General features: G+C 42.2%; 1 protein-coding gene and 1 pseudogene across 1 annotated transcript; both read right to left on the bottom strand.

The window, feature by feature from the left end:
- Window positions 1-1,571: 1,571 nt before the first annotated feature.
- LOC121649053 (DNA-directed RNA polymerase II subunit RPB1-like) lies at window positions 1,572-7,284 on the bottom strand. The gene is made up of 3 exons (XM_041999582.1): window positions 7,204-7,284; window positions 3,811-4,025; window positions 1,572-3,621 (listed from the first exon to the last, which is right to left on the bottom strand). The coding sequence occupies exons 1-3, from the start codon at window positions 7,282-7,284 to the stop codon at window positions 2,841-2,843; spliced, it is 1,077 nt and encodes a 358-aa protein (XP_041855516.1). The 3' UTR covers window positions 1,572-2,840.
- Window positions 7,285-7,781: 497 nt separating this feature from the next.
- The window catches only part of LOC121649383, a 543,071-nt pseudogene continuing 529,558 nt past the window's right edge, over window positions 7,782-21,294 (bottom strand).

Below are 21,294 nucleotides of genomic sequence, written 5' to 3' on the forward strand. Positions count from 1 at the left end.
TATGCTGGTTTGCTAGCTCTATGCTAGTTTGCTACCTTTATGCTGGTTTGCTAGCTCTATGCTAGTTTGCTACCTTTATGCTGGTTTGCTAGCTCTCTGCTGGTTTGCTAGCTCTATGCTGGTTTGCTAGCTCTATGCTGGTTTGCTAGTTTTATGTTGGTTTGCTAGCTCTACGCTAGTTTGCATGCTTTATGCTGGTTTGCTAGCTTTATACTGGTTTGCTACCTTTATGCTGGTTTGCTAGCTCTATACTGGTTTGCTAGCTCTCTGCTGGTTTGCTAGCTCTCTGCTGGTTTGCTAGCTTTATGCTGGTTTGCTAGCTCTATGCTGGTTTGCTAGCTCTACGCTGGTTTGCTAGCTTTATGCTGGTTTGCTAGCTCTATGCTAGTTTGCTAGCTCTATGCTGGTTTGCTAGCTCTACGCTGGTTTGCTAGCTTTATGCTGGTTTGCTAGCTCTATGCTGGTTTGCTAGCTCTACGCTGGTTTGCTAGCTTTATGCTGGTTTGCTAGCTCTATGCTAGTTTGCTAGCTCTATGCTGGTTTGCTAGCTCTATGCTTGTTTGCTAGCTTTATGCTGGTTTGCTAGCTCTATGCTGATTTGCTAGCTTTATGCTGGTTTGCTACCTTTATGCTGGTTTGCTAGCACATATTTGGGTCAAAAAGGTATATCTTACCCTTTACATTTCTTCTAAAAAGCTAAGGAGTTGTAGCTGCTTTATTTTAGATTTTCTGTCCATTTTTCTAGCTTTATGTTGGTTTGCTAGCTCTACGCTAGTTTGCATGCTTTATGCTGGTTTGCTAGCTCTATGCTGGTTTACTAGCTCTGGTTCGTCGCCTTCGACTGTTGCTGCTCTCTCCTCTACACATGCGCGCACAGAGCCCTCTGGTTATCGGCTATGGGTTTGTGGCGCTATAGAAGCAACTAATCTGACACCCTGTAACTTCATTTGACGTTAGTGACAGGGCTAATCAGACCCTTGAACGTTGCTCTGGATGTGAGAGTGTGTGTGTGTGTGTGTGTGTGTGTGTGTGTGTGTAGCCTGTGCTTGTTGAGAAATAGTGGAGTGGAGCCGCTGGAGGAGCGGGCGGCAGTTAACAGCATCTATATACAGCGATTTACATTTGTCTTCGCTGACGCGCCACTGCCTGAACCTGTTATCATCTGCCTCTGGTCTTGGTCAGTCCTGCATGTGGCTCCTGCTCCCTTATTTTCCAACTCTGCTCAGTCACAGTGAAGGCAATAAATAAAATAATTTCCATCGTTAATATGAACATAGGAGGAGCCATCAGTCAGGAAATAAATATTTATGGGAGGTTGTAAAAACCTCATAGTTCCCCTACATTGCCCAGATGTGAATATTTTTATTCACAATATTCAAGTTTTTAAAGGACAATTGTCACATTTACTAGTGCAGTGCTTTTTATAAAAAGACTTACATGTAGGTTATCTACTTAATTTAAGGAAGGAGAAGTTTCTAAATGCGCGGCTGGTGCAAACTAGGCTGATGGGCAGAATTCCTGTTAGAGAAGTGGTGCAGGACAGAGAAGCAATAGAAAAAATGACATGTAAATTGAAATAAATCCTCATTTATTACTGTAAAGTATTCAATGCAGATGCTGTACAGGTACAACAGGTGCACAGGTTAAGCTCAGGTAAACAGAACATTTACAGGTAGGATGAGTTGCAGTTGAACACGATGTGGTATAATCACTGTTAAACTGCTACCAAACAAAGTGAAGGAGTCCTGCACAGACCAGGACCAGGACGCTTCATATTTAACATCTTCTACGTCAACGTGGGCAAACTGGCCTCAGACCAGTTTACAGCTGATAAACAGCATCTGTACAACACGATCCAGGAACACAGGCGTCCCGACATCAGGGTGAGCTGCACCAGCAACCACCAGAAAGCAAAGACACAAATTCTGCTTTAGTGAAACTGATCAATACAAATTAATCATTAAATGTTTAGATAAGCAGCATCAATCGTCTGGAGCCAACGAAGATCTGCTGGTTCAGTCTGTGCTAAACAACGGTGTGTTTATCCGACCACAGGCCAGATAAACACAACATCGTCAGGGACAACCATCTGGTTGCTACGGAGACGTCATTTCATGGATGTTAACAACGTCCCTGTAACAGCTGAGACCAGACATTACAGAATCACCAGTTTACCATTCATCAGTTCCAGATCTGTGCTGGTTCCTCCAGGTAAATAAATCCCACATTTGATGCAGGTGCAGCTCACTTGTGGCGTATGAGGTGAGCATCACTGAGAACATTGGAGCTGCCAGCCTGTGGACCATCAGCAGATAAAACCTGGTGATGGTCTGAGTGTCTCTGGACAACTGTGGACCAGTTTAAACTGGAAACCAGTAGAAGTCAGCCTGCAGTGGATAGGCTCCGGTAACTTGACCACCTGGTTAGAGTTAGATATGACTGGACTGAACCACTACGAGTTATTACCTTTTTCTAATCGATTGATCAGATAAATCCACCGTTAATACCTCAGATTGATTGATTGATTAGTTTTAATGTTTCTGGAACACAGTGATGGATTTACTAATGGAAGTCCTCAAAGAAGAAATGAAATGAGAAAAGAAAGATATTTATCCCAGCACCCTCTTCCAGAGGCTGAAGCTGCTGTTTTTTCTTTAAATCCCAGTTCCAATAAATCCCAGTTCAAATCATTTAAATCCCAGTTCAAAATGTAAAATCTAAATCAATATTTAGCTCATGTAATTTTTAATTGGTGTCATGTTGTAGAAACATTTAAAGCTCCTTCATCCCAGATGCCTCAGTTAGAAATTTAAGAACAAAATGAGGGAAAAAATCACCCATTAAACCAGTGGATTACTGGGAGAACTGGGGGGAACAGAATAACTGGGAGAACTGGGAGGAGCAGGATAACTGGGAGAACTAGGAGGAGCAGAATAACTGGGAGAACTGGGAGGAGCAGGATAACTGGGAGAACTAGGAGGAACAGAATAACTGGGAGAACTGGGAGGAGCAGAATAACTGGGAGAACTGGGAGGAGCAGAATAACTGGGAGAAGTGGGAGAAGCAGAATAACTGGGAGAACTGGGAGGAGCAGAATAACTGGGAGAACTGGGAGGAGCAGAATAACTGGGAGAACTAGGAGGAGCAGAATAACTTGGAGAACTAGGAGAAGCAGAATAACTGGGAGAACTGGGAGGAGCAGAATAACTGGGAGAACTGGGAGGAGCAGAATAACTTGGAGAACTAGGAGGAGCAGAATAACTGGGAGAACTGGGAGGAGCAGAATAACTGGGAGAACTGGGAGGAGCAGAATAAGTGGGAGAACTAGGAGAAGCAGAATAACTGGGAGAACTGGGAGGAGCAGAATAAGTGGGAGAACTGGGAGGAGCAGAATAACTTGGAGAACTAGGAGAAGCAGAATAACTGGGAGAACTGGGAGGAGCAGAATAACTGGGAGAACTGGGAGGAGCAGAATAACTTGGAGAACTAGGAGGAGCAGAATAACTGGGAGAACTGGGAGGAGCAGAATAAGTGGGAGAACTGGGAGAAGCAGAATAAGTGGGAGAACTAGGAGAAGCAGAATAACTGGGAGAACTGGGAGGAGCAGAATAACTGGGAGAACTGGGAGAAGCAGAATAACTTGGAGAACTAGGAGAAGCAGAATAACTGGGAGAACTGGGAGGAGCAGAATAAGTGGGAGAACTGGGAGAAGCAGAATAACTTGGAGAACTAGGAGAAGCAGAATAACTGGGAGAACTGGGAGGAGCAGAATAAGTGGGAGAACTGGGAGAAGCAGAATAACTTGGAGACCTAGGAGGAGCAGAATAACTGGGAGAACTGGGAGGAGCAGGATAACTGGGAGAACTGGGAGGAGCAGAATAACTTGGAGAACTAGGAGGAGCAGAATAACTGGGAGAACTGGGAGGAGCAGGATAACTGGGAGAACTGGGAGGAGCAGGATAACTGGGAGAACTAGGAGGAGCAGAATAACTGGGAGAACTAGGAGGAGCAGATAACTGGGAGAACTAGGAGGAGCAGAATAACTTGGAGAACTAGTAGAAGCAGAATAAATGGGAGAACTAGGAGGAGCAGAATAACTGGGAGAACTAGGAGAAGCAGAATAACTGGGAGAACTAGGAGGAGCAGAATAACTGGGAGAACTGGGAGGAGCAGAATAACTGGGAGAACTAGGAGGAGCAGGATAACTGGGAGAACTAGGAGGAGCAGAATAACTGGGAGAACTAGGAGGAGCAGAATAACTGGGAGAACAGAGAGAAGCAGAATAACTGGGAGAACTAGGAGGAGCAGAATAACTGGGAGAACTAGGAGGAGCAGAATAACTTGGAGAACTAGGAGAAGCAGAATAACTGGGAGAACTAGGAGGAGCAGAATAACTGGGAGAACTAGGAGGAGCAGAATAACTTGGAGAACTAGGAGAAGCAGAATAACTGGGAGAACTAGGAGGAGCAGAATAATGGGAGAACTAGGAGGAGCAGAATAACTTGGAGAACTAGGAGAAGCAGAATAACTGGGAGAACTGGGAGGAGCAGAATAACTGGGAGAACTAGGAGAAGCAGAATAACTGGGAGAACAAGGAGGAGCAGAATAACTGCTACCAGTGGACACACACTTTCTACATCATGTGTGTGCGTGTGTGCATGTTTGTGTGTGTGTGTGTGTGTGTGTGTTAACAGTGGCTACTTTTTATTTTCATTGTGAAAACCTGTGAACTTCCAGGAAGGAGTTAACAGGTTTCCATCGGTTACAGAGCGGTGGAGGTAGACAGACTGACATCATCAGCAGAAACACAGTGAGGGGGCGGGGACTGCATCTCCCAGCATGCACCGGGACAGTCTAGGGAAGCAGGGACAGGAAATGTTGGCTGACATACTGTATGTATTGCAATGAAAATAAAATATTTTTAATATTTCTTCAGTTTTAACATTTTTTCTACATTTTTCTACATTTTAAATATATATATATATATATATATATATATATATATATATATATATATATATATATATAAAATTTACTGCTTTTCCCCGCGTTTAGAGCATAAACCTCACAGGATTCTTTTATTAATTACTAAACAATATGAGCACTTACCCTGCGAAGCCCTGGACATATTTTCACTATAAAAACTCCTAAACAAAACAAAAGTAAATGAATGATTGCTCCATGATTTTAATATTTAATTGCATGTTTGGTGTCCAGATACATCTGCCACACTCACAAAATATTCTCCCAGTTTAAACATTTTCACTATGAATTAATTATTAAAAAAAATTGACATTTTGGGTGTTTTTCCTGATTGAGGGAAACTTCATGCTAACAATGATTCCTGCACATAGAAGCCAGTGATCATCTTCAACAACTAAATCATTTTTAAACAGTAATGTTTGCACTAAAACCCACGTTCAGCCTTGTTCTTTGAACAAACGCAACTACTGGGAGCAACTGTGAGCAACTACTGAAATGAAACCCTGCTGTCCTGCTACAGTGGGGTTAAAATTAGGAATATCATCTGCACATCATTGGTATGGGCTAATAAAAGATTAGAAAAGATTAAAAAAATTAAACATCAATATCTGACGAGACTTGCAGTATCTGGTCTCATTAAAGTGGTAGATAATTTACAGTTTTTAATTAAAATGTGTAAACTACAAGTGACTAACTTCATCACAATAAGACAGTTCCACTCCAGAAAGACGTGAACATTTATCTGCTTCAGAAATCACTAACACGTTCTAGTTATCAGCTAAATATTTTGCCTTTTTTACTTCCTACAATCGTGTAATTTTACTGATTTCTAGTAGATAATTCTGCAAGGAACCGTATGGACAGCAGGGGGCGCTGCTGCACCAAGGAATTTCAGACTATAAGTGCTGAGTGTTGATTAATAATTTAATTAGTTTTAATAGTTAATCCATCCATAAATATGGACTATTACACAACTGACTTCTCCATATAATCAATGTAAAATACAATCTAAGAAATGCTTAAATGAATAAAGAAAATGTGAATAAAAAAAGTCTGACTGGTAGGATTTCCAGGTGAAACTGCATTAAATATACCACTAGGTTATAATACATATTTTTCTCTCTAATAAATTAATTGTAGAAATCTGAGAGAAATGGTTTTAAATAAAGAAAACGTTTTTTCCCTTTGTCTCAAAAGAAAAACAAACAAAAAAAAACAATTCCAACAGTTCATTTAAAATGGGAAATAAAGCACGATGACCATTTTTAATAATTATGTTTTTCAAGTAAAAGATTATTTTTACATTATTGAAAGTCAGAAACATAAAACTTATTATAATTAACTTAATATAATAATAATAATCAACACAAACGTTTTATTTTCAGTCCAGTCCATTACATTTAATATTGCTTTCAAATAAAAACATGTAAACTAAACAGTGATGATAAAAAATAGTTAAATATGTTTCTTTTTTATATATAATATTATACTTTTATTGATCCCAGTTGGGAAGTTCCTTCTCTGCTGGGACTCCTGGTTATACTGAGAGCACTGGGCTACCAGGCCAGATTTCAGCACCCAGGGACCAGTTGGGGGTTAAGGGCCTTGCTCTGTGGCCCACAGTGATTCACCTTTATTGTCACCTAAATCCTCAAGTCCTGGACCTGAAAACATTGCTTTGTATCTCTTAATTTTAAATACTTAAAAACGTCAGGCAACATGACATGGCCTTCATTAGAACCAGGAAGGGGACCACGAGTTCATAAACGCAGGAAACCCATAAATATCTGCTGAAAGTTGCAGCATAGTGTGATTTCCTGATCAATAAGTTTCCTGCATCACTAAACCGAACTGTCACATTTCCTCCCACATTTTCTTTCTTTACCGTCAATCCTGTGTGGCACAATGCCACAGTCTGGTTCAGGGACCCAGGATACATCTGTAATGCATTAAACGTAGGACTTTCTATCCCAGAGGCTCCACCCACCTGCTACACTTAGTGATCGGACTCCTGATCAATTAAATTCAGATGGACAAGGTCCTGATTGGCAGGATGCCAATCTAAAATACACGAAACAGATCAACAGGTAACTGAGGGGCCAGTTCCTAACTAACAAGTACCCATTTGACACATCGACAGGTACCTGACCAAAAGGTTTCTTAAACAATAGGTATCCAATCAATAGGTTCATCTTCAGCAGGTAAACTATTGGCAGGTACCTGATCAAAAGGTTTCCAAATCCATGGATATCCAAATGACAGGTTTCTCTTTGGCTGGTTTTCTATCAACAGGTTGTCCATGGTTGGGCACCCTATTGACAGGTACCTGATCAACAGAATCCCTAATCGACTGACACCTGATTGACAGGTTCTTTTATTGACAGGTACCAATAAACGATTTCCTAATCTTCAGCTTTTGGATCAATGGATTTCTTACCAACAGGCACCTGAATAACTGGTTCACGTGTTCACATTTAGAAGAAAACAGCTTTGTTGGATTTCAAGAGCTCAGATTCTCAGCAAAGGCGTCAGCTTTTAAAACCAAACAAACCAGCTACAGATAGTACAGATCAGTTTAAAGTGTATGTTAAACTGGTCAGCATGTTTGATGAGTCATTGCAGCCAATCAGTGTGACAAACAGGAAACAGAACAAACTGTACAATTTCATATCAACCAAAACAAAGGAGTTTTAAATTGTTCTCTGAAAAAGTCCTTGGGTTGGAGGCTGAGGGCTACATGCAGAGCGAGCTGAGTGTGTGTGTGTGTGTGTGTGTGTGTGTGTGTGTGTGTGTGTGTGTGTGTGTGTGTGTGTATTTGTTTGCAGTGGGTGGTGCAGTTTCAGGATACAGATGGTGTTTGTGTCTGTTAAAGAAAATGTGACTTCATATCATTTGTGATTGTGCTTGTATTCTTATCATTTTTGGGACCTATGTTTTATCTATCATCATAGGGACATGCAAATTGTGAGGACATGTAGACACGCGCAATGGTCTCCTGTTTCATTGGGCTGCTTAAGAACTTAGTTTAAGGTTCAGATGTGAACCAGGTTAAGGTGTGGGGTCCTCATAAGGATAGAAAACTGTTGACACAGCATGATCTGACACCATCATGTTCTTCTTCCTGTCCATCTGTGTGATTAATGTGTGTGTGTGTGTGTGTGTGTGTGTGTGTGTGTGTGTGTGTGTGTGTGTGTGTGTGTGTGTGTGTGTGTGTGTGTGTGTGTGGCTCAGCAACAGCAGTGAAGCTTGCTCGCCCTCTTCATTTCTCTCTCTCTCTCTCAGACCACAGTGCTGACGGAGGGATCTGATAGGTTGAGCTGGCCGGTGATGTCAGTCGGGTACGGCTACAAGTGGAGGGACAAAAACACAGAAAGAAAGAAGAAAAAGCACATTATATAAACAACACACAGGTTTTCATTGGGTTCATGTTGATTTTGTGCTAAATCCCTGTTTTTGTTGCATCATTAGCAGTGGTGGAGAAAGTATTCAGATGATTTTCTGTAGTCTGAGGGAAAAATTAGTCTTTGACACTCTGGGATCGATAGACGCACTAGCGCGTCGAAAACCAATATGAGTTACAATACATGAAGAATGAGTCGTCTCTGTTTCAACTTCATTAATCAGATCCATCACTTAATAGTCTAATTTTTTATTCTTTCAGTGTGCCATATAAAAAGGAAACCAAACCAGTGCTCAGCTCTTAGGATGTATAATAGCTCAGGTTCAAACTGAGATCAGTCCCTCCTTAGTTGGTTTCCATTTTTAGAAAGCATGGCATCACCTTGCTTGGCTGGGAACCTAAATCTGCCCATAAAGAGATCTGGTGGGTCTGTAGACACCCTGTTCAACTGCCTTGTGGAAGTGCATTCGTGGGGGGAAAACGTCCTTTATTTAAATGACAGTTTTTGGTCAGACTTGATGCATGGGGATGTCCGTGTAGCTAGTCCGTTATCTCTGTACGATCCGTCATCTCGGTGCGATCTATTACCTCAGTGTGGTCCATTGTTTCGGTACAGCCCGTTATCTCAGTAGGTTCTGTTATCTTAGTACAGTCCGTTATCTCATTAACGGTCTGTTATCTCAGTGCGGTCCATTATCTCTGTACATTTCGTTATCTTAGTACGGTCCATTATCTCTGTACATTCCATTATCTCACTGCATTCCGTTATCTCAGTATTGTCAGTTTTTTCAGTACTGTCTGTTAACTCAGTACGGTCCGTTGTTTCAGTACAGTTTGTTATCTCAGTGTGGTTTGTTATCTCAGTGTGGTTCGTTATCTCTGTACACTTCGTTATCTTAGTACGGTCCGTTATCTCTGTACATTCCATTATCTCACTGCATTCCGTCATCTCAGCATTGTCAGTTTTTTCAGTACTGTCTGTTAACTCAGTACGGTCCGTTGTTTCAGTACAGTTTGTTATCTCAGTGTGGTCTGTTATCTCAGTGTGGTTCGTTATCTCTGTACATTTCGTTTTCTCAGTAAGGGTCTGTTATCTCAGTGCGGTCCGTTACCTCAGTAACAGTCTGTTATCTCTGTACCTTCCATTACTCACTGCATTCTGTTATCTCAATACAGGCTGTTAACGTTATCTCAGAGCGGTCCCTTATCTCACTACGGTCATTTATTTTTGTATGGTCCGTTATCTCAGTACATTCCATTATCTCTGTAGTTCCGTTACCTCCCTTGCGGTACGTTATCTCAGTAACTGTAATGTCAGTGTGGTGCGTTATCTTTGTATATTTCGTTATCTCAGTAACAGTCTATTATATCAGTGCGTTCTGTTATCTCTGTGCAGTAAGTTATCTCAGTAATGGTCTGTTATCTCAGTGTGGTCCATTATCTCAGAACGGTCTATTATATCAGTGCATTCCGTTATCTCAGTGCAGTACGTTATCTCAGTAACAGTCCGTTATCTCAATGTGGTCCGTTATCTCTGTATATTTCGTTACCTTATTATGGTCTGTTATCGCTGTACATTCCGTTACCTCAGTGCGGTCCATTATTTCTGTACGGTGTGTTATCTCAGTGGGGTCCGTTATCTCTGTACATTTCGTTATCTTAAAACGGCTTGTTATCTCTGTACGTTCCGTTTACTCAGTACGGTCCGTTATCTCAGTATGGTTTGTTATGTCTGTGCGGTCCGTTATCTTTGTACATTTTGCTATCTTAATACAGTCTGTTATCTCTTTGCGTTGCATTTTCTCAGTACGGTCCAATACCTCAGTGTGGTCCGTTATATCTGTACATGCCATTATCTCACTGCCTTCTGTTATCTCTTTAAGTTCCGTTACCTCAGTGCGGTACATTATCTCAGTAACGGTCCGTTTTGTCAGTGCGGTCCATTATCTCAGTAACAGTCCATTATCTCAGTACGGTCTGTTATCTCAGTACGATTCATTGACTCAGTAGGGTGCGTTATCTAAGTGCAGTTCATTATCTCTTACTGGTCCGTTATCTTATAATAATAATAATAATAATGGATTAGATTTATATAGCGCTTTTCAAGGCACCCAAAGCGCTTTACATTGTGAATCCATTATTCATCCACTCCTCACTCATACCTGGTGATGGTAAGCTACGTGTGTAGCCACAGCTGCCCTGGGGCAAGCTGACGGAAACGTGGCTGCCAGTCTGCGCCTACGGCCTCTCCGACCATCACCGAACATTCATCCACACATTCATACACCAGCGATGCCAACACTGGAGGCAAGGAGGGTTAAGTGTCTTGCCCAAGGACACAACGATAGATGACTGCAGGAGCGGGAATCGAACCGCCGACCTTCCGATCATTGAACGACCTGCTCTACCGCCTGAGCCACTGCCGCCCCTATCTTAGTGCGGTATGTTATCTCAGTGCGGCCTGTTGTCTCTGTAATCGTCTATTATCTTAGTGCTGTCCTTTATCTCAATGAGGATCCGTTATCTCAGAGCATTACGTTATTTTTAGTTCTGTCTGTTATCTCAGTACAGTCCTTTATCTCAGTTCGGTCCATTATCTCTGTATGGTCTGTTATCTCACGACGGTCTGTTATCTCAGTCCGTTAACTGTATGGTCTGGTATGTATGTAAGTATGGTCTGTTGATTCAGTAGATTCTGTTATCTCAGTAACCGTCTATTATCTCAGTGCGTTTCGTTATCTCAGTGCAGTACAATATCTCACTAACGGTCCGTTATATCAGTGTGGTTAGTTATCTCAATGACGGTCCGTTATCTTAGTGCGGTCCGTTTCCTCAGTAACAGTCTGTTATCTCTGTACGTTCTATTTTCTCACTGCATTCCGTTATCTCAATACGGGCCGTTAACTGAGCGCGATCAGTTATCTCACAACGGTCTTTTATCTCTGGCCGGCTCGTTATCACAGTATGGTCCGTTATCTCACTATGGTCCATTATCTCAGTACGTTCTGTTATCTCTATGCGGTTCATTTTCTCAGGAGGGTCTGTTATCTCAGTCATGGTTCGTTATGTCAGTGCAATCTGTTATCTCAGTAACGGTCCGTTATCTCAGTGCGGACAGTTATGATGGTAATGATCCGTTATCTCAATGAGGTCTGTTATCTCAGTATGATCCATTATCTCTATATGTCCCATTATCTCACTGCGTTTCATTATCTCAACATGGTCCATTGTCTGAGTGCGGTCCATTATCTCAGTATAGTCCATTTTCTCAGTGCGATCCGTTATCTCAATACGATCCATTGTCTGAGTGCGGTCTGTTATTTCAGTAATGGTCCATTAACTTAGTTTGGTCCATTATGTCAGTAACAGTCTGTTATCTCTGTACATTCTATTTTCTCGCTGCATTCCATTATCTCAATACGGGCCGTTAACTGAGTGCGTTCCGTTATCTCAATACGGTCCTTTATCTCTGTCGGGCTCATTATCTCAGTACAGTTCGTTATCTCACAATAGTCCGTTATCCCAGTACGTTCTGTTATCTCTATGCGGTTCATTTTCTCAGAAGGGTCTGTTATCTCAGTCATGGTTCGTTATGTCAGTGCAATCTGTTATCTCAGTAATGGTCTGTTATCTCAGTGCGGACCGTTATCTCAGTAACGGTAAGTTATCTATATACGGCTCATTGTCTCAGTGCAGTCTGTTATCTCAGTAATGGTCCGTTATCTCAGTGCGGTCAGTTATGATGGTAATGATCCGTTATTTCAATGCGGTCCGTTATCTCACTATGGTCCATTATCTATATATGTCCCATTATCCCACTGCGTTTCGTTATCTCAACATGGTTCATTGTCTGAGTGCGAGCTGTTATCTCAGTAACAGTTCCTTATCTCAGTGCGGTCCGTTATCTCAGTATAGTCCATTTTCTCAGTGTGGTCCATTGTCTCTGTAATGGTCCATTATCTTAGTTTGGTTCATTATCTCAGTAACAGTCCGTTATCTCAATACGGTCCATTATCTGAGTGCTGTCTGTTATCTCAGTAATGGTCCATTATCTTAGTTTGGTTCATTATCTCAGTAACAGTCTGTTATCTGTCTCAGGAGGGTCTGTTACCTCTGTACGTTCCGTTATCTTACTGTGTTCCGTTGTTTCAATGTGGTCCAATATTTCAGTGCTGTCCGTTATCTCAGTAACAGTTTGTTATCTCAACGTGGTCCATTATCTCAGTAACCCTCCATTATCTAATTGCACTCCATTATCTCAGAGCAGTACATTATCTCAGTGTGGTCCATTATCTCAGAGTGGTCCGTTACCTCAGTGCGGTCCATTTTCTCTGTACGGTCTGTTATCTCAGTGAGGTCCGATATCTCACCGCAGTCTATTATCTCAGTAACGGTCCGATATGTAATTGCGTTCTGTTATCTCAGTGCAGTAATTTACCTCAGTGCGGTACGTTATCTCAGTGGGGTCCGTTATCTCAGTGCGGTCCATTATCTCAGGAGGGTCTGTTACCTCTGTATGTTCTGTTATCTTACTGCATTCCGTTACCTCAGTGCAGTCCATTTTCTCTGTACGGTCTGTTATCTCACTGTGGTCTGTTATCTCAGTGCGGTCCGATATCTCACTGCAGTCCATTGTCTCAGTAACGGTCCATTATGTAATTGCGTTCCGTTATCTCAGTGCAGTACTTTAGCTCAATGCGGTCTGTTATCTCAGTAACGGTAAGTTATCTCTATACGGCCCGTTGTCTCAGTACGGTCTTATTATCTCAGTACCTTCCATTATCTCAGTACGGTCTGTTATCTCAGTGCAGCCCCTTATCTCTATAATGGTCTGTTATCTCAGTGCAGCCCCTTATCTCTAAAATGGTCTGTTATCTCAGTGTGTTCCATTATCTTACTGTGTTTTGTTATCTCAATACGGTGCATTATCTCAGTGTGGTCGTTATCTCAGTAACGGTAAGTTATCTCTATACGGCCTGTTGTCTCAGTACGGTCTGTTATCTCAGTACCTTCCATTATCTCAGTACGGTCTGTTATCTCAGTGCGGCCCCTTATCTCTATAATGGTCTGTTATCTCAGTGCATTCCATTATCTCACTGTGTTTTGTTATCTCAATACGGTGCTTTATCTCAGTGTGGTCGTTATCTCTGTAATGGTCCGTTATCTCAGGAGGGTCTGTTACCTCTGTATGTTCCGTTATCTCACTGTGTTCCATTGTTTCAATATGGTCCAATATATCAGTGCTGTCCGTTATCTCAGTAACGGTTCGTTATCTCAGTGCGGACCGTTATCTCAGTAACGGTAAGTTATCTATATACGGCTCATTGTCTCAGTGCAGTCTGTTATCTCAGTAATGGTCCAATATCTCAGTGCGGTCAGTTTTGTCAATAAGGACCGTTCCCTCAGTACAATCCATTATCTCATTGCGGTCCGTTATTTCAGTGTGGGCCATTATCTCAGTAACGGTCCATTATGTACTCGCGTTCTGTTATCTCAGTGCAGTACTTTATCTCAGTGCGGTCTGATAACTCAGTGCAGTCCGTTATCTCAGATTGGTCTGTTCTCTTAGTGTGGTCTGTTATCTCAGTAACAGTCCGTTATCTCAGTGCAAACCATTATCTCAATACCGTCCATTGTCTCAGCGCGGTCCGTTATCTCTGCAATAGGCCATTAACTTAGTAACAGTCCGTTATCTCAGTGCAGTCCGTTGTCTCAGGAAGGTCTCAGTAGTACTACTTTTGGAAAGGAAAGTCTTAAGTGGTGTTCGGAAAAATCTCATTTTGACTTTCCAATCAAATTCTCTCCAGAGTTGGCTCCAGATTCCCTTATGACAACTAACACAGATGTTTTCCCAAGAATCCTCCTCCAAGATGACATTCAGTTCCATCTCCCATTGTTGCTTAATATACTGGGTATTATCTGACATATCCATCATTAGTTTTTTGTACATCAAAGAAACCTGTTTTTTTCATCGTTCCGGGGTTTTCTTGTAAGTTTATAAAATGTTTTTCTATATTTGTAGGTTCCCTTTTAATATATTCCCAATCTGCATGTTGTGATACACATAGTGTCTGATCTGTAGGAATCTGTACAGGTCAGTAGAGGGGAGAGTAAATTTGTTCTTCAGTTGGGAGAAAGTCTTAAGTATATTCCCCTCAAACAACTGGCTCATTGTAACCAACCCACATTCCGCCCATCTATCAAAGGTCCTATCACACAGGGATGGTAAAAACTCAATATTCCCAGTAATAGAAATTGCCCTTGACAGGCATATAGATCCCTTTGTTTGTTTCTGTATTTGGTTCCATACTTTAACTGTATGTCTGACCCATAAATTACTTATTTTATTTTTTTTCTGAGATTGCAGGCTAAGAAATGGAAGAGTTGAAAGACTTGTACCTGGTAGTGAGGACTCCTCAATTGAGACCCACTGTGTTTCTGGATCCCTAATGATCCACGCCACTGTTGCTCTTATTTGAGCAGCCCAATAGTAAAGTCTTAAGTTAGGCAATCCAAGGCCTCCTCTTTCTTTACCAGACATCAGGATTTTGAGTCTTATTCTTGGTCTTTTATTCTGCCAGATGAATTTTGATATAAGTTTTTCTAAAAGCTTAAATGTAGACTGTGATACAAAAACTGGGAGGGATTGAAATAGAAATAGTAGTCTTGGTAAAATATTCATTCTTACACATTCAGTCCGTCCTAGGAGTGTGAGTGGGAGCATATCCCATCTATTCAAGTCTGTTTTAATTTCTTTTATCAGTTTTTCATAATTAGAAGAGTACAGTTGGCTTATTTTAGGGGTAAGAACTACTCCAAGATATCTAAATCGTTGTTTAGATTTTTTGAAAGAGACCAGATCATCTGACTGGGAAGGCCAGTCTCCCACAATCATCATAGCCTCTGATTTGCTTGTATTGACCTTTTACCCCGATACCATATTGTATTCATTTAGACTATTAAGGAGGGCGGGGACAGATGTAATGGGATTTTTTAAAAATACTAATATGTCGTCAGCAAATAGTGACACTTTGTGTTGGACATTTGCTTCATCACATAATCCTTGAATAAGAGGGTTAGATCAAATTAATTCTGCTAGCGGCTCTATACTGAGGGAAAATATTGAGGGTGACAAAGCATCTCCTTGTCGCGTACCGCTTCCAAGAAGAAAAAACTCGGAGCAGTGGCCATTGACCCGTACTCTAGACCTGGGGGATTTATAAAAGGTTTGAACCCATTTAAGAAAAGTATCATTAAAGCCCATCTGTCTAAGGGTGTGCTGTAGGAAAGCCCAGTCCACTCGGCCGAATACCTCCTCAGCGTCAAGGCTGAGAAGCATTGATGGAGTGTCTCCCCGCTATGCCAGTGACTGAAGATTCAGGGCTCTCCTCACATTATCAGTTCCCTGTCCTTGTGTTATAAACCCAGTTTGGTCTGGTTTCACTAATTTTTAACACAATTGAATTCTATTGGCGATAATAGAGGTGAATATTTTTAAATCAACACAAAGGAGGCTGATCAGACAATACGATGCACACGATGTTGGGTCTTTGCCCTCTTTGTAGATGACACTAATTATGGCTTCAGACCACAATGCAGGAGGATCTCCATTTGTAAGTGCATAATTGTAAACTTTAGTCAAAAGGGGGGTCAATTCGTGAACGTATGTTTTATAATACTCTCCAGGAAGGCCATCCACTCCTGGAGATTTATTATTCTTAAGTCTCAAAATACTGTCCTTAATTTCTTCCCCTGTGATAGGTTGCGTTATCAGATCAGCCTCCTCCCCATTCTATCTGTTAAGATTAATTGAATTAAGGAATTGCTTAATTTTGTCTACCTTATTTGGATAATTTTCTCCCTTATATAGTTCTTAATAGTATTGAGCAAATACTTTTGCAACCCCCTCAGGCTGGCTAAATAGATCCCCAGTAGACAGGCATTTTATCTTATGGACCACTCTGTTTGACTGTGATTTACGCAGCTGAAATGCTAATAATCGGTTAGCCTTATTACCAAATTGGTAGTATTTCTGATTAGTAAAACGTAGCTGACCCTCAGCCTTATAAGTTATTTAGTTCTTGTCTGTTTTCCTTCAGAATGGTCAATATTTCATCTTTTTGAGATTGTTGATACTTTTTTCTAATTCTTTAATCTTATTTTCCAGGTCTAATTGTTCTGCCAGCCTCTTCTTTTTTAATCTTGATGAGATTGTGATTATATTGCCCCTCAGCACAACTTTAGCGGTCTCCCATAGAACAGAAGGTGTTACATTGTCCTTATCATTACATTTAACATAATCAGTCAAACCTTGTCGTATTTCTTGTTGAATAGTTTCGTTATTCAAAAGGGATACATTGGCTCTCCAATATTTAAATTGTTTATTTGACCCTATTTTTAATTTCAAAGTTATCGGGGCATGATCTGAGATAGTTGTTGCTTCAATGTTACACTCAGTAGCTCTGTAACTGTCTGTTCCTGAAATCAAAAACATGTCTATCCTAGAGTGGCTACAATGCACTTGGGATAAAAAGGTGAAGTCCTTGTCCTTAGGATGTAAATGACGCCAAACCTCGATTAGGCCTAATTCCTTGATCATCGCACAGTGTTAGAGATTTCTTAGACATAGGGCCTGTGCCTACTGGAAGCCGATCAACAGATGCTCGTAAAACACAATTAAAATCTCCTCCTACCAGAATGACACCCTCTGAGTTTTCTGCTATTAGGGCAGCAATACTTTTGAAGAAGTCAGGGCAATCCTCGTTTGGTGCATATAGGTTGAGTAAAGTAATTTTAGTGCCCCCTATGTTCCCAATTACCATCACATATCTCCCCTCCTTATCCGAAAATGTTTTTTCATGACAAAAATAAACTGACTTATTCAGAAGGACTACAACTCCCCTCCTTCTCCCATTTTCAAAAGAAGAACTATACTGTTGATCTACCCACTCTCTCCTCAACTTCATATGCTCCCTATCAGAGAGATATGGCTCTTGTATCATAGCTATTGCACAGTTTAGCTTTTTTAATTGGTTGAGAACCTTTTTTCTCTTAATTGGACTACCCAGCCCTTTAACATTATACGTTACACACACTAGATTATCCGTATTGTCTTCTTTTGTTCTGGTTTGATTTAACACTGATTAAGTTTTCATTCAAGTAATAGAAAATAATATAATACTTAACAAAAAATGGCCCTCAGTTAGTCTCAGGATAAAATGAACAGATACAATTAAACTTATAACACATGAACAGAATAAACTACACTTCCACATACCCGACTGTAATGAATAGTCCAGTCCAAAAATAGTTTTCAAAACTGACTTTCAAACCAGTCCCCGATGTATCCTGGGCGGAGGGTGGTGACAGGTCCTCCATGGGAAAACACACCCAGTGTTGGCGCCGCTGTCGTCCGTCTGTAGATCGATGCGATGTGGTAAGTACCAGCTGGTCGGTCCGTCCAAAGTGAATAATCAAACGGTTCTTCCCTCCTAACGTATCGTGTTTAGCACAGTGATACTGGCTCGGCATAGTAGAATTCAGTTGTCGTCTGCGCTTAGAAAAGCCTTGACCTCCGCGTATGACAGCTCCTCCGGGTCTTTGCTCCGACTTCCTCCTGTGGTGCTCTGGCGGTGACGGGACATCTCTGCTTCTATCCGCTCTCCTTCATCCACCTGTACGTGAACGCCCAGCTCCCGGAGCACAGGTAGAGCCTCTGTAATAGTCGAATATGTCTTCTCCCCGTCATCCATCCCCACTTTGAGCTGTGGCGGGTACAGGCATTTCGCTTTTATGTTTTTCTGTTTTAACTGTTTAATCACGACCATCACTGCTGCTCTCTTCTTCTGTACCTCCAAAGAGTAATCATGATCAAAGAAAATCTGCTCTTCCTCATATAGCACCTTCCCTTGTGTCCAAGCCTGTCGTAGGACACTTTCTTTGACAGTATAGTCCATAAACCTGACAATCAGCGAGCGTGGGGCAGCCATCAGATTCTTGGGCTCGGTGTGCCCTCTCAATGTTGATGTTGAGTTCAGGTGGGAGCTGGAGAGCAGTTCGGAGTAGCTCCTTAACAAATGCTTTGACGTCCTGTCCTTCGCGTCCTTCAGGGCCACGATAAATTCTTAAGTTGTTTCTCCTCAGTCTATTTTGGACATCATCATATTTGGCAGTCAGAGCCATCTCTCTGCGAACCAGGTACCGGAGCGCTAGCTCATGGCGCCTCCCAGTGTCTTCATTGGCACAAATATGAGCCTCCGCTTCTGTGATCCTATTTTCTAATGACATTATTTTATCTCCCAGATCTTTCATAGACGTCTCCAGTCTTGTCAGAGATAATTTGGTTTGCGTGTGGCCCTCAAGATTCTCCTTTCTGAGTTTTTCTAGCTTCGAGATTATGTTTGATTCTGAGTCACGCGTGTTAGCATCTGCAGCTACACTCGCACTCGGTGTTGTTTGCGTCAGAGTTAGCTGCTTCAAATTTTCGCCCTTGTCTTTAGTTTGGTCCTGTTTGCTTGAACCCTTACTTCTAACAGACGATGCCATGTTGTTTAAACCAAAATTAGCCGAGTTTTGTTGTTGTTTAGTTAGGATATTGTATTAATTGGACGGAGCCTAGTCTCTATGCTGCTGCCTCCAACATGGCGTCACCGGAAGCCCCATTTCCTCTTGTTTTAACTAAATGATTAATCTGGTGAGATGTGGTGACACACCAGATAAACACACTCATCCGGTAACATCATCAGATCAGCTGAATGGAGGCAACAAGTCAAAGATCAGCTGATAAGTCTGTGGATCCGTTTTCCAGATTTCTCTCTAAATGAAAAAAAAAAATCATATTTATGTTTCCATCCATGTTAGCTGTGTTTTCTAAAATATCAAGAATGCAAAAATCCCCACAAACCTTGAAGTAACCATTACAAGCCAACAGGGGGCGATAGCACAAATGATACATTCAACACACTGAGCATGCTCAGTAGGCTGATTCTTCTTTGGTGGTCACTTCAGAACCAAAACAAAGGCAGCTGCTTTTTTGGAGGCATGTTTAAAAGTTTTTATGTAACCATGGAAACTTCCAAAAGAGCAACGTCAAGACCGAAACTACAAATATGATTCAAAAGCAAAGACATAAACCATTAATACGCTCATTGTCCTGTTCATCATCTCCACAAGTTCTACTTCCTGTTTACACAGAACCAGCCAATCACAGGGCAGCATGCTTCCAGAGATGGTCTGAAAAAGAGAAAATATCCAGAGCAGCAGTTGTCTGGACCAGGATGCAGCAGAAGACACACCGGGTGCCTCCTGCCAGCTAAGTACAGGAAACTGAGGCTACAATTCACACAGACTCACCAACACTGGACAATAGAAGATGGAGAAACGTTGCTGGTCTGATGAGTCTCCATTTCAGCTCCACATTCAGATGCTCGGCTCAGAATCTGCTGGAAACATCATGAAAACATGGATCCATCCTGCCTTGGATCAACACTTCAGGCTGCTGCTGGTGTAATGGTGGGGGGAGATTTTCTTGGTCCACTTTGGGCCACTTAGTACCAACGTGGCCTGGTTTAACCAGCACAGCCTACCTGAGTAGGCAAAGATGGCGCCGTTATTGTCAGCAGCTGTCGTACCTGCTCCTACACTTTTTTTGTACATAGTACTCTTTTCCCTTATTTTTAACTTTCTAAGCTCTCCTGCACTCTGTCATACCACTTATGACAGGCAGACACTGCTTAACCTTGGATTACAGTACTCAAACTGTATTCTAAGACCCTTTTATGTTGACCCGGCTTGGCCTCAAGACATCTTGCGCCAGAGGGCCGACACAAACAAAGGAGGACGTGGGGGGCCCAGGTCACGGAGTAGGCCTCGGGGGAAAAGAGCCGGCGTAAGAGAGAGGTTGAGGCGTAGAGCACACCACACGCCACTGCCTAGCATCTTACTGGCAAATGTCCAGTCACTGGAGAACAAGCTGGACAAGCTCAGAGCCCGGCTAAAGTACCAGAGGGACATACGGGACTGCAACATTATTTGTCTCACCGAGACATGGCTGTCTCCTCTCATACCTGATCACGCCGTACAACCAGCAGAGTTCCTGTCCGTTCATCGCTTGGACAGAACGAGTGATTCGGGGAAAAAGAGAGGCGGAGGGGTGTGCTTGATGATCAATAATAAATGGTGTGATAGTAAGAACATAGTCACACTGAAGCTGTCCTGTTCGCCTAACCTGGAGCTCCTGACGCTTAAGTGTCGTCCCCATTACCTGCCCCGTGAGTTTACTTCGGTTATCATCAGCGCCGTCTATATCCCACCCCAGGCGGACACGAATGCTGCACTATCTGAGGTACATGAGGCTATCTCCACCCTTCAGGCTAGTCAGCGTGAAGCGGCTCTCATTGTAGCCGGAGACTTTAATAGTGTCAACATGACAAAGGTGATGCCGGAGTTTACCCAACACATCAACTGCCCCACCAGAGGAGAGAGGACTTTAGACCACTGCTACTCTCCCTTCAAGGAGGGCTACAAGGCCAAGCCCCTTCCCCCCTTTGGGAAGTCAGACCACACCGCTGTTCTTCTCATGCCAAAATATAAACAGAAGCTCAAGCAGGAGCTACCTGTGGTGAGAAAAGTAACGCGGTGGACTGATCAATCAGAGGCCGCTCTACAGGGTGCGTTGGAATCAGCCGACTGGGACATGTTCCGCAGCAGCGCGGGCGGAGACATCGAGGAGTTTACGGAAGCTGTTATGGGATTTATTGGAAAGCTCGTGGAAGATACAACGCCTAAGAGGATCATCCGAGCCTTTCCAAACCAGAAGCCGTGGGTGGACAAATCTATCCGCGACGTTCTGCGCTCCTGCACAGCTGCCTATAACTCTGGCCTCACCACTGGGAACATGGAGGAATACAAGG

Source organism: Melanotaenia boesemani, chromosome 11 (assembly GCF_017639745.1).
Source record: "Melanotaenia boesemani isolate fMelBoe1 chromosome 11, fMelBoe1.pri, whole genome shotgun sequence".
Taxonomy (NCBI): domain Eukaryota; kingdom Metazoa; phylum Chordata; class Actinopteri; order Atheriniformes; family Melanotaeniidae; genus Melanotaenia; species Melanotaenia boesemani.